At 42.7% G+C, this 17,031-nt stretch overlaps 1 protein-coding gene across 2 annotated transcripts in view; it reads right to left on the bottom strand.

Moving 5' to 3' along the window:
• The window catches only part of wdr35 (WD repeat domain 35), a 29,412-nt gene that overhangs the window by 10,630 nt on the left and 1,751 nt on the right, over positions 1–17,031 (bottom strand). The window contains exons 3-19 of one of the 2 annotated variants that reach the window (XM_079528761.1): positions 16,044–16,115; positions 15,646–15,738; positions 15,422–15,550; positions 14,821–14,954; positions 13,283–13,448; positions 12,261–12,406; positions 12,029–12,154; positions 10,465–10,650; positions 9,911–9,946; positions 9,587–9,647; positions 7,103–7,247; positions 6,597–6,666; positions 6,119–6,172; positions 5,572–5,681; positions 5,042–5,264; positions 2,820–2,900; positions 1,272–1,408 (exon numbers count right to left, since the gene is read on the bottom strand). In XM_079528761.1, coding sequence (XP_079384887.1) covers positions 1,272–1,408; positions 2,820–2,900; positions 5,042–5,264; positions 5,572–5,681; positions 6,119–6,172; positions 6,597–6,666; positions 7,103–7,247; positions 9,587–9,647; positions 9,911–9,946; positions 10,465–10,650; positions 12,029–12,154; positions 12,261–12,406; positions 13,283–13,448; positions 14,821–14,954; positions 15,422–15,550; positions 15,646–15,738; positions 16,044–16,115 — 1,969 coding nt within the window. The remainder of the gene's footprint in view (positions 1–1,271; positions 1,409–2,819; positions 2,901–5,041; positions 5,265–5,571; positions 5,682–6,118; positions 6,173–6,596; positions 6,667–7,102; positions 7,248–9,586; positions 9,648–9,910; positions 9,947–10,464; positions 10,651–12,028; positions 12,155–12,260; positions 12,407–13,282; positions 13,449–14,820; positions 14,955–15,421; positions 15,551–15,645; positions 15,739–16,043; positions 16,116–17,031) is intronic. The other variant, XM_079528762.1, reaches the window with a different exon arrangement.

The raw sequence follows: 17,031 nt of genomic DNA, 5'->3' as shown, positions 1-17,031 counted from the left end.
AAGTAGGACCCGGAAGTATCTCAGGAGGGGACGCTCACGTCACAGCTAAAATACTGAATGAGAGCACTTGCACCGACACTGTCTGTCTGTCTGTTATCAGATGATAATAATAACCTTTATTACTTGGGTAAATACCTGTCCTGTGTCGTACAACAGTATTTTAGCCCAATGTTGCTGTTAAATAGTCCATAAAACCAACTCATTTCACTTGAATGATGTTGATAAAACCGCATCGGAGCAAACTTTTGGATCTCTCTCTCTCTCTCTATATTAGATCGACTCTTCATTAGTAAAATAATCTTCCAACAATTTAGTGACTTTTTATCTTTGAATGATTGCTTATTATTAGCTTAAATCAAAACGAGGGAGCCCATCAATGCTCCCCATGAAGATCGGTTTGCAACTGCACTCCTCTCACCCTCATGGAAATGGACTAATACTCCTGCAATCCAGCCAGCATCACAGCGTTCCTTGGCGAGGAACTATCTGTAAGCAATACATCTGTGTCAAACTCTGTGGGATGACAGGCATGCGGCTTTCTCACAGACTCGTACCAACTCCCATGGGCAGAAAGGGACATTTTCTTTTTTAGGTTACCACATTCCGAGGGATACTGCGAGAACCGACACGACAGCCAAGGGGCACCTTCACGCTACATCAATCAGATTACTGTAACGAAAGCTTAACCGTAAATTTCCAAAGCTGTCACTTGAGTGGACGACATTCCCTTCAAAATGAACAGCCTTAGAATTGCTTGCTGAATCCTAAATTGTAATAAATAAATAAAACTTAACTTCAAATGTTTAACTTTGCAACAAGGGACTTAATTCTTTTCGCTTCTATGCCACCAAAATGTGGAACGCCCTACCAACAGTCATTAAGACATGCGAATCCCTTGACTCCTTCAAAACCGCTCTCAAAGGGCACCTACGGACGGCTGCAATTCGAAACTGGCCCCCGTAAAAATCTGAATCCCCCCCCCACCCCCTTTTCTCCTCACTGTATATTTTTCTTTTCCCGTTTTACCTCCATTATGATGAATTCCTGTTCTGTTCTTTGACTATATAGAAGTGTCTATTTGTACTTCTCTAAATGTTTTGATGAATTGAACAAGGTGGACCCTCTTGTAAACAAGTGTAATGCTTAATTGGGTCGTCCACTCACAGTTAACAGTCTTTGTATTGAGTTTGTGCTTGAAATGTACTGTAATTCTGCAAACTGTTAATAAATATTTCAATCAATCAATCAATGATACTGCATCACGCATTTACCAGAGTCTTGGGTGGGGATTGTCTTCAATGAACTGTGAAGCGTCTTCTATACCGACTTTCTCGATCAGCGCTCTACTGTCTCTCAGCGAGCGGATCTCAAAGTTGATGAGTAAGTCCTTGTTGGGCCTCTCTGGATCCTGTAAAACACACAGCGCACCGGAGCCGAGTACTTCAGTCCACCCATAAATAATGGTACACCATTATCCAGGAACTTATTAAACCCCATATGGTTGATATAGTATATATACACACTACAGTATATATACTATACTATACTATACTATACTATACTATACTATACTATACTATACTATACTATACTATACTATACTATACTATACTATACTATACTATACAGGGCTTGTCCTGTTGTCCAGGACAAGTAATACATCTTTCCAGTGCATTACATTTTTACAAGTGACTCTTGGTTTCACTTTTTCTGTGGCGCTCCTAATAGCCAATAGCTTTTCCTATTAATCCTCTGTCCAATATTGTTAATAGGAATTCATTACTGGATGAGTACACACGCAGTGCTACAACTTTAAATGGTGACGTGGTCAGTCTGCTAACCGTGCGTGGATAGGACCAATCTATGGCTGTGTATTTGGAATACATGAAATGTATGCATTCTAGGGCTATTAACTTGTAAACTTGTAAATCTAATATTCAAACATGTATTCACCAAAACCAATTCACAGTTAGTTGATTTAAAATGTATTTGTGTGTGCTCGTGCTCTGGACAAGTGACTTTTGTGCCCGGAGAAGTGAATGGGAAATGTACTACTCAGAAGGACAAGTGCTTCAAAAAGTTAATGCTATATATAGAGAGATATAGAATGGAGCCTCAGGGCTCTATACTAGTACCTTTTCTGATTTCTGTTATTGTGGGGAATGCCTTAGCCAACTGTCAACCTCACGTTGTGAGCTTGTCGACCTGCTATTTTTCAGCGAAAGCTTTCCCCACAATACGGATGCTGGGGTTTAAGTGGTTAAATACCAAATTATAATTCAGCAATTCAGGCAATTTATTAATACCATTACAATCAGTTATTTAAGAAAAAGAGTAGTGAATTAAAGTACCTACTACCAACATTTCGGTATCATGTGCCAGATACCAGATGAGGCTAACGCCAGGGCTCCACCGGACGCGTTGCGTCTCCGTTGCGTGCGTCAAAAAACGCACCGGTTCAATTTTAATGCACGCAACGCAACGCAACGCAACGCAACGCAACGCAACGCGGGCAGTGGAGCCACCCTTCATTGATTAAAAAGGTAACATTCCCTGACGGTGACGGAGACGCTGACGCGCCCGGTGGAGCCCTGGTGTGAGCTGACCGAAACATTGTTCTTAATTAACCCATTTAGGGTTTTGAAAGACTAAAACCTGAGGTTCTTCTGAGAAACTTCACAGAATTGAATCCGGATTGCAATCCGGAAAAGTAACGCTGCTGAGGCAGCCGGTCTAAATGGATTCATAGATTTTAAAGCATTATGTTATACTTTAGCTATTTTTGAAAAATCGTGAAACAGTAGAGAGAACAGTGTTACCTTCATGATTTCATCAAGGAGCACAGATTTGATTTCCAGGTCCTCAAAATTGCAAATGTAGCCAGATGTTTGGATCGGTTCCTGATTTAAAGGGGACATACAAATAATGTATCATTACAAAATGTTTAATAATAATAATAATAACTAGAAAAAGTGCCCTTCTGGGCACAGGTCTCCACCAGGAGGATAGGAGTGTGTGTGATGTTTGGCAAAATGTTTAGGAGTGATATAAACATGTTTGTTTGTTTTTTGCAACAATTTTCTTCATTTTGTTGAGGAAATGCAGAGCCAGATCACTCATAGCATCTCTGAGGATAGAATTCTGGATGAGCAGGACATGTGCAGCATTTTGTACAAAACGGGCCACTCCTGAAGACTTTGGAAGGCAATCTTAGCCAATCAGTGTAGAATGTGAGAAATCAAACAGACTCGTCTTGATCACATGACTACAGAGATCATGTGTACCGATTTGCATGAGATTTGGATGAAATCTGTGCGACTAATATAAACAATGTGTTTTGCAGAAATCGGCCTCATGGTGGCACTATAACGGCACATGTGGAGGGATGCAGGGAAAATGTTTTTCCATGGCCTCTAGGGAGTGCGCATACAAAGTTGTACACAGATCGATGCAGTTATAGGTAAAAACAGGAATTGCCCTGTTATAGCGCCACCATGAGGCTGGTTTGGAAAATAAATTGTGTCATGTCGTCCTCAGCCTAGTGGAAATGTGCGTGTATAATTTCACGTAAATTGCACACTGTGTTTGTGATTTGTGGCATTTTGTTCGAAATGGACCAATCATGTGAGCTTTGGAAGCGAATCTTAGCCAATCAGGAAGGAAGATGGGAAATGGTGCAGATCCGTGTTGATCACATGACTTATGGAGATAGTGTATACCGAATTGTGTGATGTATGGATAAAATGTGTACGAGTAATCTACAGAAATGTGTTTTGCCTAAATCGGCCTCATGGTGGCGCTATAACAGGCCGTTGAGGAATATTTGGGGCAGAGGTTCGTCGTTGGCATCCAGAGAGTGTGTGTGCAAAGTTTGGCATGGATCGGGCCAACGGTGCCGGAGATTAGCTGGTAACAGACGGACGGAAGGAAGGAAGGACGGACGGACGCACACACACGGACGGAGTGCAAAACATACTCTCTCCCCAGCCTTCGGCCTGGTGGAGACAATAATAATAATAATACATTTTATTTATAAGGCGGCTTTCAGGGCACTCAAGGTCGCCGTACAACAAGTTAAAAACAGTTAACACAAAAAACACTGTTAAAAGCAAAAGCAAAAAGATATGGTACAGCTTGCAGCACAAAACACAGAGGTCAGCCATAAGCCTGCCTTTTTAATACAATATGATGACCCGTACATACCGTAGACATGTAAAAGAGCTACTTTCTGTCAATATATTCCTTGCAGGTGATTCATTTATTTATTTATTTTGTTTTCGGAGTTTGGAAGCACTCGCTTTCAGTAAAGCAACGACCTTGCTGCATCCTGCATTATGTGCAATTTCAAAACAGGTGGTACACAGGTAACCTGACTCCGCCAGATGGGGCAGCAGAGAGTACACTGGGTTCCCCCCTCCTGCTCCCATCTGGGAACTCTCAGGCAGACTTGATGCCCGGCCACAAAACGGCCTGGCCAATCAGCAGCAGCTAGAAGCTAGAAGCTGCTGCTAGAAGCTGCTAGAAGCTGCTGCTGATTGGCCAGGCCGTTTTGTGGCCGGGCATCAAGTCTGCCTGAGAGTTCCCAGATGGGAGCAGTGTACTCTCTGCTGCCCCATCTGGCGGAGTCAGGTTAGTACACAGGGCCGTTGAGTGATATTCAACGAGCGTTGTGAACTTGTAGATTGGCTACTTCCGGTGTGAAACACGGGGCGTGCCGCGCAAACAACTATAAAGCAGGCTTTAGTAAATGGTGGCTGTATAAATGGTAAATGGTGCATTTATATAGCGCCTTTACATGCATTACATTCACCCATTCACACACATTCATACACCGATTGCGGCGGAAGCCATGCAAGGTACCAACCAGCACATCGGGAGCAATTTGGGGTTCAGTGTCTTGCCCAAGGACACTTCGACATGTAGAGAGGAGGAGCCAGGATTCGAACCGCCGACCCACGGATCATTGGACGACCTGCTCTACCTCCTGTCGCCGTCGCCCATATAAGACTTACAGCTCTGTGGTTCGAGTGCATGGGCTCACCTCTGGGTCTAGATTCCTGAAGACATACATCCTGGTCTTCTCCATCATAGCAAACAGGTCGGGGTTGTCGTTGGCCCACTTCATGTCCCACACATCCTTCCGCTCAAACTTGGACGGGTCCCCGGCAGACGCCTGGCTCCCAGAGGCGTCCCCCGAGGAAGGTCCTCGTGCCTCGAGGTCCAACAAGGTCAGCACGCCCGAGATGTCGATTATCGCCAGGCGGCTGAAAGAGAATGTTCGTGTATGAGAGAGCATTGTATGCCATGTATGGCAAAACAATGACGTCATGATCCTGGATCGTAGCAACTCATTTCAAAGACTCGGCGGTGGCGCGCTCAACTCAAAGAGTTTAGGCTCAAACCGTGACAACAAATAAACATCCACACTATCACAAGAAACAAACGCATTACAAAAGGAATTAAAGGCCATGAGGTCGACTCGAAGCGCATTTGTTTCTTGCATTGCATTACAGACTTTTAAAATGTGTTTGTGGGTGCGAATCATTCATAACATGCTCAAACAACACGTACCTGGAGTTGCAGTTCAAGGAGAGATGGTAGGCCCGGTTGTTCACAGTGTATTTCTGGATGAGTGCCACGTTAGGGAGGCTGTATCTGTGGAGGGTACCGGACTCACGACCCTTCCATCACACACACGCGCACACACAGACAGTGTCAATAATTGTCCATTTATTATTATTCAAGTATTTTTATTGAAGTTTGAGACAGGACAAACAACAGATACATAACAATTACAAAACAGACACAGGACAAAACAACAACACCAGTACTCAACATTCATGTATAAAATAAAAAAGTCTGAAATACAATGTAAAAAAACACAAATTGTACATTAATGAAATCAACTAACTGAAATAAAATACAAAAAAATACAAAAAGATAAATACAAATGAAAAAGGGGGGGTGGCCAATGACTACGCAGAAAATACTACCACAAAGTAGGTTAGAAATGGTTGCCAAACTCTGATATACTTCTGAGTGGAGCCCCTTATTGTATAATTGTCCATTTAAATTCAGGATCAAAACTTTCATGAGAAATAGAGAATATTTTACCTACCACAATCAGAGTTTTATCTGTTGCTGTAACACAACAGATGGGGTCTCGTGTTGCCTGAAACAGAAGCAGTAGGAATTTTCAATGTATGTATTGAATGGGAGAAAAAAACACAACGGCCAATTTTTACATTTTGTAAAATGGGATAATAGTTGAAACAAACCAAGGTAAAGTAATTTCATGTGTTGACTGTATTTAGTCTTTGGCAATAGTCATTCCATAAATAAGAAACATATCGTTGCTGTCGGGCAGAAACCTCTTATCCTCATATTTTAACTTTTTTGTAAATTAATACCCTTCTTGATCATACTACAGCGTCACACAAAAGTATCAAAAAATTTAAATATTAATGAATGAATGAATGAATGAATGAATGAATGAATGAAGATGCCATTGCAGAATAGAAACACGGAGCATATTTTCCTCTGGACTTCATTTTGTTCACAAGGGCAGCCACTGTGCGTTTCTCAACATGACTCACTGTGAAAGCTTTAGCAAAGTCCAGAGCACCCTCATTGGCTCCTGATGGACTGCTGTCAATATGATATACCCTAGATAGGCAGAAGTGGAGAGATAGATAGATGTGTGATAGAGAGCAAGGGGGAGAGACACAGAGAGAGTGAGGAGTTTGACCTTCCACTGAGGTTATGCTGGCAGGACAGTCAGGTCTTGCCCAGCCTCTGTCTGGGACAGGAGCGGTACATTTTCATGGTCCTGTCAGTACAAACACGCTGCCCTGTCGCGGCACACCACAGACACCACAGGCAAAGTGGAAACACTTCATTTCACTCATCCTCCCATGCAACCTCACCTTTGTGGGTTAATCTTGCCTTCCTGTAAATTTTCCGTGACGTGCGTAATGGTCAAACACGGGGTCTTCCACTTCTCCGTCCTCCAATAACTCTCTTACTGAGCTATGATATCTGTGCCACACAGACCCCTTCAATCCGATGAGCACCGTGCTTTACACGTCCAGCATCACCTCACCTCTCTCTGCCCTCCTTCCTCGTTCGGGCCACTTGGTTGATCTCCAGAGCTGTTAATTTCTTGGCCACGCGGTACTGCCAGGCGTAAAAAGCCTCCTTGGATGCGGCGATCACATGCGTCTTGGTCATGGTGACGAACAGCGGATCTGTCAGGGAAAGCTGTGATTACGACAACGACGACTATAGCAATGTGAAGTTTGCTTTTGTGCAGTTGTCTACGCCAGGTCGAAGGCAAAGGGAGAGATTATGTTTTCGGCGCCTGTCGAACCAGAAAAGGTTGAGCTTTTTAACCACATGAACCCTGGCATCAATATTCTGCCTGGGCATGTCATAAATATTCTATGCGAACATTCCGCACAAATAGGTGAACATTCAGCAAAAATAGCAGCAGATCTTCAAGTTCGCAACATCTCATGACCTTGTAGATCGGCTATTATCGGCGAAGATATTTGGTGTAAAGGTAAAAAGGGGCCAATCAAAGACCCCTGGGGGACCCCGGTCAATGGGGCTGAAGTGGTTAAGCATATTTACTTTTCTTTAACCGAACCTGACGCAGAAGACCAAGTCAGGTCAACTCAAAAGAGGAGAAGCCTCCACTGTACATCCTGTTTATTTAACCGTCTCCGATGTCTGGTCACATCTGCACACTTTTGAACTTCCTTGGCCTGCGGTCCTGTACAAACATTTCACCAGCAGCCTTGTTGTGTCATGCAGAAAGGAATGCTGAATGTCCAGGAGACATAAAGATGCGAAAGGGACTCGGTTCGTTTTTCATTGGCTATATTGTGGGCAGATGAAAGGCTTACTTGTAGGAGGGCAACCCCCCCACCGCCCAGACGACAATGAGCTTTTCAAATTGGTCTATTGAGAGGCAGAAATCTGTCAGACCAGCTTAACTTTGACAAATATCAGGAAGCAATTGGTTAACAGTTAAGCAAGCATGCCACTTGCATTGCATGTCAGGATTCAAAATGTAGGCTATTCGAAATCGACGTTCAATTCAGGGAGTCGAAATTATGTGTTATTTATAAATGTTATGATTAAAATAAAAGTTACTTTTCAAGTCTCAATACTAATGAATAATGATGTTGCGGCCAGTTAAGAAAAAAAGGACGTTTTAAAATTGAAACCGAATCTGTGAATTTGAATCGTGGATTAAGCAAATCGTGACAAAATTAAGTATTCTTGACAGATCACAATGATGTTGGCTTATTGCTTTCTGGCTTTTTCCCCTCCTCAACTGAAGAGGTTAAAGACATTTCTGATTAAGGCTGTGTAAACATACCCAATGTCCAGTAATAACCAAATTCTGGGTAAATATATATAATTGGTTCCCCAGACAGGGTCATCCCTATGTTCCCCAGGTTCTATGTTCCCCAGGTTCTATGTTCCCCAGGTTCTATGTTCCCCAGGTTCTATGTTCCCCAGACAGGGTCATCCCTATGTTCTCCAGGTTCTATGTTCCCCAGGTTCTATGTTCCACAGGTTCTATGTTCCCCAGGTTCTATGTTCCCCAGACAGGGTCATCCCTATGTTCTCCAGGTTCTATGTTCCCCAGGTTCTATGTTCCCCAGGTTCTATGTTCCCCAGACAGGGTCATCCCTATGTTCTCCAGGTTCTATGTTCCCCAGGTTCTATGTTCCCCAGGTTCTATGTTCCCCAGGTTCTATGTTCCCCAGGTTAGGTTTCTGGTTTAAGGACTTCAGTGTTTTGTACTATACAATTGTATGTGTAAGTACAGAACAAAGAATGTTTGTTTTTGCCATCTTTGTCTTACTGGAATTACTAAAATTACTAGGTTAGGTTTCTGGTTTAGGTTTATTCTAAGTGGGGAACAAATAACCTTTTTTTGCATGGTGGGGAACATAGAACCTGGGGAACATAGGTACGCTCCCCTCCAGACAACTGGGAATGGATATCCAGACAGATTGCTGTTTAGCAATATTTGGTTGCTCTGATGAAACAGGGGCCCTTCCTTCCCACCAAGACAGATCCTTAAGGCAGGTATGGTTGCTGCAAACAATTGTATACTGATAAACTGGAAGTCTCCAACCTCTCCATGTTTCAAAAGATGGCTCAACGAGATGCTCTCCATTGCTAAACTGGAACAAATTCGTCATGACGGGCAGAATACACAAGCTAAGTTCCAAAACCTGTGGATGCCATTCCTTGCAATACTTGACAATAGTTGAGTATATGTTCTGTATATCTGGCTGCTATGGTGCAACCGTGCAAATATTCCCTGCTCTCTGATGGTCATCAATCCCACCCATTCAGTCTCTCTCTTTGTGTGTGTCTCTTGTATAGTATGTAGTGTTAGGTTTATTTTTCTGTCACTTGATGTCTTGTACTGTTGTGGTGTGTCTTGTATTTGTCTGTATTTCACTTATTTGAAAAATCTAAATAAAATATGTAAAAAAAAAAATAATAATAATAAAGGCTGTGTAAACATTTATTTATATTTTGTTTGTTTTTACAAACTCACCAATGTCAATGTACTTTGAATCCAGCGGAGTCCCAATGGAGTTACACAGAACCAACACATACTGCAAAACAGACATTGAGGCCATGTTAACCCTACGTGACAAATTAGCATCTTCCTGAATAAAAGTGTCGTAATTTGCACACACATTTAAAATAATTCATTTTATTTGCATTTTATATTTGATAGGGACAGAGCTCATTAATGAGCGTCATCCATATAATAAAAATATAATTTCGAAACATGCCGGAGTTAACAGTGGTAGTCACTTAGGCAGGTAATGGAGAAAAAAAAACAAATAGAGAAAAAACAAAAACAGAACTTTACCATTGAATGCCTCCCAGACTCTACCTCAGCGTCCTCCTTTGTGGCAGTTACAAAAACAAAAAAAGGGGGCAAGACATGCAGAGAGACATTTGGATGGCCTTGTGATCACTGTTAATTAACATTTCATTTGATTAGAGCAGTGGTTTCCAACCTTTACTGCATCATTCAGGGTCCACTTGAACATCTTGAAAGCGTGCATTTTATTTTTTAGCATAATGATGATCAATCAATCGATTGTGTTCCGGCTTTGATCAATGGAACTAACGTAGTGTACTCTTAAGTTTGTATTTATCGTTACCACACTGAAAAGTCGGGAAAAGAATACCATGACATTTTCTTTTTACTTTTTTGCTGTTCAATGTTATTTTATCAATAAAGTGCCAAAAAGGGGCCTACTTACAATATCCTCAAGGCCCACCAGTGGGACAACCTGCCCACAGTTGTGGAATCGCATGGCTGCATTAGAGCTTTCGTTTCCTTGATATTTTGATCCGAACAGTGTATAATAATGGATTCATTTATAATGGCACTTTACATTTGGGCTAAATGTGTACCTGGGGGTGGTTTTCATCCGACTTGGTGGCCAGGATGCAGAAGTCGGCCGACGTGGTGATGGACATCAGACTCTTGACATACTTGACAAACTTGTCGTTGTTCCGGGTGTCCCAGAACACCACGCAGTACTCCTGTCGCTCGGACTTCGTGTAGGCGTAGACCACGGTGTTGCAGCAGTAGCCCCACTACACAGAGGGGAAACGAGTCTGATTCATTTTATTTTTTTAACATTCACTCAGAGATTTTGCTTTATTTACCCTCTCGGTCATGCCGTGACAGACATGTACTCTTTCCTTTGGGACTCTTATTTTTCATCCATTCTGTCTTTATCTCGTCTTAGTGTAGTGTTAGCTCTGGTCCATAGCCTTAAAAGGCCACTTCACCCCGCTTGCAACCAGAGCTTATTTTAATGATGTTTAGGACACAAGAAACACTTTCCTGGTCTGGGGTTTTTATGTGTGTGATGTGTTTTTTGTAGATATTTTAGTCATGACCCCATGTTCATGACCAAAAACCTGTCATGAAAATGTGGCGAAAGCCTACCTTCCCTAGTGGACATACTCTGAGCCCCCCACGACACGTATAAAATGATTTTTTTGGCCAGAAAAGAAAATATTTCACCGGAAGAAAAAATATGTTTTAATTACTCCACTGCGCCTTCTACAGATATTGTCAATAGAAAATCCCATTGACAACATTTTTCCTTCCGGTGAAATATTTTCTTTTCTGCCCAAAAAGTGCATTTTATTTTATGTGTGGTGGGGGGCTCAGAGTGCGTCCATTATAGGAAGTCCTTAAGGCTATGGACCAGAGCTAGTGTAGTGTATGTCTCTTGTCTTTCATCTTTTCTACGCTGACCAACTGTACTGTACTGACCAATTTCACTGTACGGTCTTACGTGTTTATTTGAAAAACATTATTTAACCCATTAAGACCTGAGTCCAATTCCACATCTCTCGTACAGATGTGCCGTTTGAGAACTTTACATGTCCTGCCATTGGCAATTCAGTAGATTGTCAGTGCATTGTCAGAAACAGAACATCGTCAGTTAGAAAGGGGGGCATTTGCCAAAGTGTTATATGTCTATTCAGATTCCCTGGATAGATAGAGTTCTTCTGTTGGACATGTGTATTAAGTAGCAAAGCTGTAGAGTTAGCGAGGCTAATCAGTGAATAAAACCTGCAGGGAAAACGTGCATTTCCATAAACTCTTTAGTAGAGTTGGAATGGCACATCTGTAGATACTGAGACTGCATATTCAAAATATGCAGTTCAATGTTGTGGGAGGAGAGAGAGAGAGCGTGCTTAATAATTTGACATTCCTCAACAGATTTTGGAGCTGGAATTCACACTGGCCAGCCACTCCGGTCACTAACGATTAGGCTACTGGCCAAAAAATTGGATTAGACTTGACACTTTGTAGCTGGTGCTTGTGGGTCCCATTCACCTCTTATCCTTGTTATTGTTTTCGTTCTCACATTGTTATATAATATGGAACAGTCAAAAGGAATTACAATGAGGGAGCAAGCCGGGCAAAATGATCCAGGGGGCAGTAGACATGTACCTTGTAATCTGGCCTTATGTTGGCAAAGTAAATGTAGGAGTCCACAGCCAGGCCAATGCGCAGCCCTCCACCCTCCCAGGCCACTGCCGTCATCTGCTTTCCAGGTACTTTCAGAGTTCTGAGATGCTGTCCCAAAGAACAGAGTAGAGGATATTTATTATTATGTCAGAGTACACATCAAATTGTCTGCAGTTTGTCACTTTGGTGGACACCTCGTACGTCGAAGGCTCACCTCTCCGAATGGCGTGTAGAACTGCACCACGTTGAATTCCTTGTCCAAACCCGCAGCTTTCAGGGAGCCCGCCACGGCTAGGACACTGCCACAGTGGTTCCACTGGATACTGACCACACTCATCAAAGTGTCTATGTACACTGGGTCTGCACAGGCAAGGGACAGTCAAATCGTCTGTGTTTATTAAACCATTTGGGTCCATTTGTCCACTAATGCGATATGTTATGTAATAAGAACAACATTATTTAAAATAGCCGATCTACAATCTCAAAACGTGGCAAGCGTGACATGATGGCATACCCAAAATACGGATGCCAGGTTAGTGGTTCAATTAACACTTGGATTTTACAGTGCAGTCACAGAACATTTTAACCAGGCTGAAACCTCATAGCAAAGTACAATATCGGGCAAACTAAAATAAAAATTATCCCCTTTACGTAAAGAGTGGTGTTTGCATCATACGTTCTTTCTGAGCCCTCACAACCCACCTAATAAGTAGCCAACAGTGTGACACGTTGTCAGCTTGTGGATCAGCTCTTTCTGGCAGGTTACGTAAGGTTCCCAAAGTGGGGTCGGGGGACCCCTAGGGGTCCTTGAGGGAGTACCAGCTAAATAATAGTTAGGAACCAAATGGACCCTTATGGGTCTGTAACTCAGAAGGTGTAAAAATGGAACCAAATGGACCCCAGCGGGTCCATTCAGTTCCATTTGTACACTCTCAGAGTTAAATTAACTTTGATTTTACAATATAAATTGGGGTCTCAAGAGATGGGAATGCCATTAAATGGGGGTCCGTAGCCTAATGCATATCAAGTTGGGGGTCCTTGAAATTAAACAGGTTGAGAATCACTGCTAGAGCCCTAACAATCTTCTCTCTTATGGGGGTCCTTGGCATATATTTTCTAATGGGGGTCCGCGGGCTAATGAGTGTCAATTTGGGGGTCCTTGACATGGAAAAGTTTGGGAACCACTGACGAACACATCACACGACAAATCAGACTCGACAGGGGCCATGTGCTTACTTTCATCGTTCTCATAGCGCATGATCTGGCATCTCCCGTTGTCAAAACAGATGGCCAGACATGGACAGTCGGGCTCAACGTAGCCTTCAGTTCCTGTGTACCAGTGGATCCCTGCTATGCTGACAGCTCCTGTCACGTTACTGAGGCAGCTGATGGTCATTTTCACCTGCAACATGCAGTTCCACGTTCACTGAAGGCATGTTTCACTTTCAAACATGTTTGAAAGTGAAATATGCCTTTAACTCTCATCTCATCATGCCCTCGGGGCCAGGGACACGCAAAACTCTGAAACACTGAATTGGTGCCCCTCCAACAGAATACGACATATTTCACAATATAACATGAATAGAGCTATTTCACTTTTCCCAAACTGAATAATAACAGGACTTGAAATCCACCAAGGAGACTGAACTCGGTTAACCATTTTCTGTATTCTGACGTGTTCAGCATAAAGCTTTCATCAGAGTTAAAATGCCATTGTCATCATTTTAAGTCTTAGCTCTGGTGAAGGCTACATGCCGAAACACGTCAAAATAAAAGAACGGGTTAACATAGTTCAGTTGTTTCATTGTCTCCACCAGGCCGAAGGCATGGGGAGAGAGTATGTTTTGCACTTCGTCCGTGTGTGTGTGAGTTCGTGCGTGTGTCCGTCCGTCCGTCCGTCCGTCCATTACCAGCTAATCTCCGGCACCGTTAACCCGGGCGATGCCAGATTTTGCACACACACTCCCTGGATGCCAACGATGAACAGAACGGCCTGTTAAAGCACCACCAGGAGGCCGACTTTTGAAAAAACACTTTTTTTGATATTACTCCTCCAGATTCTGTCCAAAACCCCCGCAAATCGTTACACACTATCTCTATAGTCATGTGTTCAAGAAGGATCTGTCCGATATTTCAGATTCCATCCTAATTGGCTAACATTGGCTTTCAAAGTTTTCAGGATTGGCCCGTTTTGAACAAAAAGCCTCAAATCATGAACGGGCGTGCAATTTACGTGAAATCTTTCACAGACTTTCCTACTAGGCTGAGGAATATATCCCACCCTTTTCACATTGGCCTGTTATAGCACCACCAACAGGTGGATTTTTGCAAAACCCATTTTTGGAACAAAATGCCTCAAATCATTAAATTGCCATCCAAGGCGTAAGAAGAAATGTCACCCTTTTCACATTGGCCTATTATAGTGCCACCAGGAGGCCACAACCTGACCTGCCCTGGTGGAGACCTGTTCCCCAAGGGGCACTTTTTCTAGTTTGAGTACGTTTTGGGAAGGCAGAATCCACTTTGTTGTGTGTGTTTATTGTGTGCTAGAAGTGTGGTTTTGAGTGCAATCTCTCACTTCACAAGCGGAAACCACCAGTGCAGCGCAATATTAAATATGGAGAAAAAGCACTCAAGTTTTCAAGTCCTGTTATTGGTTATTACATACTGACCCCATGAAATCCATCAGTCAGCAATAACAACCCGTGCTTTTTGTCCATGATCAGAGACCTACTAGGCGGCCATTAGAATTTAGCTTCAGCTAACACTCTTACAATGAAGTTTCCTTGATTGTCATAGATGTGGACTTCCCCATTAGCCATGCCAAAGAGAAGTATCTTGCTGTCTGGTGACCACGCCACATGAGCAAGTTGTATACCCTTTAGCTCCTTTCCCCAAATCCGGTTACCTGCAAAAACAGAAAAGCTCAAATCCCATCATGAGCACTGTTCATGCAATAATATGTATGACATATCCCATGCACCTGGTATGTGGTCTGATCTGATACATACATCTATTCTATTAATATTATGCTGTTTAAAGGGTGGTATTGTGGCAGTATGAGCCAAGGTGAGAAGAAAAGGGTCCTGCACACTTTCACTTATAGAGCAGTAGTTTTATTAGATGAAAACTACTGCTCTATAAGTGAAAGACAGTGTGCGGGACCCTTTTCTTCTCATGATTCGCATTTGGTTGCCGGCTCCGACGCACCTGTCCTTGTAGGAGTGCACAAGGCCTCTTCGTTACAAAGTATGAGCCACGGTAGAATATGCTTTAGTTATGCCATTCAAAAGCATTTTAAAACTATTTACAGACCGTGTAATTCTCTCGAAAAGTCAAAAAGAATTGAGGAAAAAGAAACCCTATTTGCTTTACCGTCCACGGAACCAACAATGACAGCACCGTCCTCGTACACAATACAAATCTTCTGACCATCTGCGTTCCAGCTCATGCTCCTCACCACCGATTTGTTCCTGTTGTTGATCATCTCCTCGTACCATGAGCCTAAGAAAGAGGCATCGTCAAATCAAATGGCAGCCACATCTAAGCTGGTGCACTACTCGCACAACTTGTGCTTTTAATTTGACCTGCATGCAGACCTTTATAGAGCATCCACACGATGATGAGACCATTCTGATCGCTGGTTGTCAGCTTTTGGTGCTGTTCATTCCATGTGACAACTTGCACGGCACCTGTGAGTGTATAACAACCCCAATCAATGTTTCCGACTGTGTTTGATGTACTACGTTTTATGATGAATTAATATTACACAAATAGAAAAAATGCATGTTCTGCTAATCGTCATAGCAAGTCTTTGTTTTGGGTTGCAGTATATCAAGCAATATAGTGGCAATATAGTCACAGCTCTAGCACTGATCTAACCAACTGTTTCTGTCCTTTTATGGATGTGATCGGAGTCGGGTTATATTTTCCTTGCCTAAAAATACCTAGACACAAGGCTATTACAAAAAAAATGTTTGTTGACGGTCTGACTTACCACTGTGTCCATCTAGAGTCTGGTTCATTGACAGATTACTGGGTGCAGCAAGTCCTTTAAGTTTGGCATCATCTATTGAAAAGATACAACCAGACAATTTTGTGTTGAAAGAGATCACTGAATACAACAGTCCTTTCCACCCCTGGATTTAGTCGTTATGCCAATTGATCCCTCCCGACACACATTTATGTGTGTTGTCACTGCTGTTGTATCATATCGACTCATTTGCCAGTGAGGAGCCCCTACCGGGAGGATGTAGAATAGATTGTAGAGGCTTCCTCCTGCCCAACACTCCCTGCCGACAGGTGCTGCCCCAGCAGTTGCAGTGATATCACCCTACCCAACTGGCTTCATTCCCCCGAACACAGTCCAATTGTGATCATCTAGGCACTTGACAAAGCCGGATGCATCATGGTGGATTCTAACCCACAACCTCTGTGGTGGTGGGCAGGCACTGTGCCACCCAGGCGCCGTTAAATGTTTTTCTGACACACAATAGAGCGTCGCAGTCCCGCCCCCTCGAGAGACCCGGAAAATAAATCCCCATTAATTTTCCTCATAGACTTTTCAGAAAGTATTTATTTAAAGACGTTTACGCCGCGGACAAAGCCAACTCTTGTTGTGACAAATCATTACAATTAACACAATGTTTTGGGCCAAACAAAGAATTAGAAAGTAGAAAAAAAACAGCAGGTTACAACACTTTGTTGTTTTTCTTCTTTGTAATTATTTGTTTGGTCCAAAATATTGTGTTTTTGTCATGATTTGTCACAACTCGAGTTGCCTTCGTACGACGCTTATAAGGTCTTTAAATAAATACTTTTTGAAATGTCTATGGGAAAAATGCATTGGGAATTATTTCCCGGGCCTGGCGTCGTCATGAAAGGGGGCAGGACTGCGACGCTCTATAAAGGGAGCTGTTTCACAAATCTTGAAATCTGAATCACATGGACCAAGAGTTCAAAAGGTTTAATCCCTAGCTATCCGA

Source organism: Electrona antarctica (genome assembly GCF_951216825.1).
Source record: "Electrona antarctica genome assembly, chromosome: 18".
Lineage (NCBI taxonomy): Eukaryota > Metazoa > Chordata > Actinopteri > Myctophiformes > Myctophidae > Electrona > Electrona antarctica.
The sequence above is the reverse complement of the archived record's forward strand: the minus strand, read 5'-3'. Positions and strand labels throughout refer to the sequence as shown.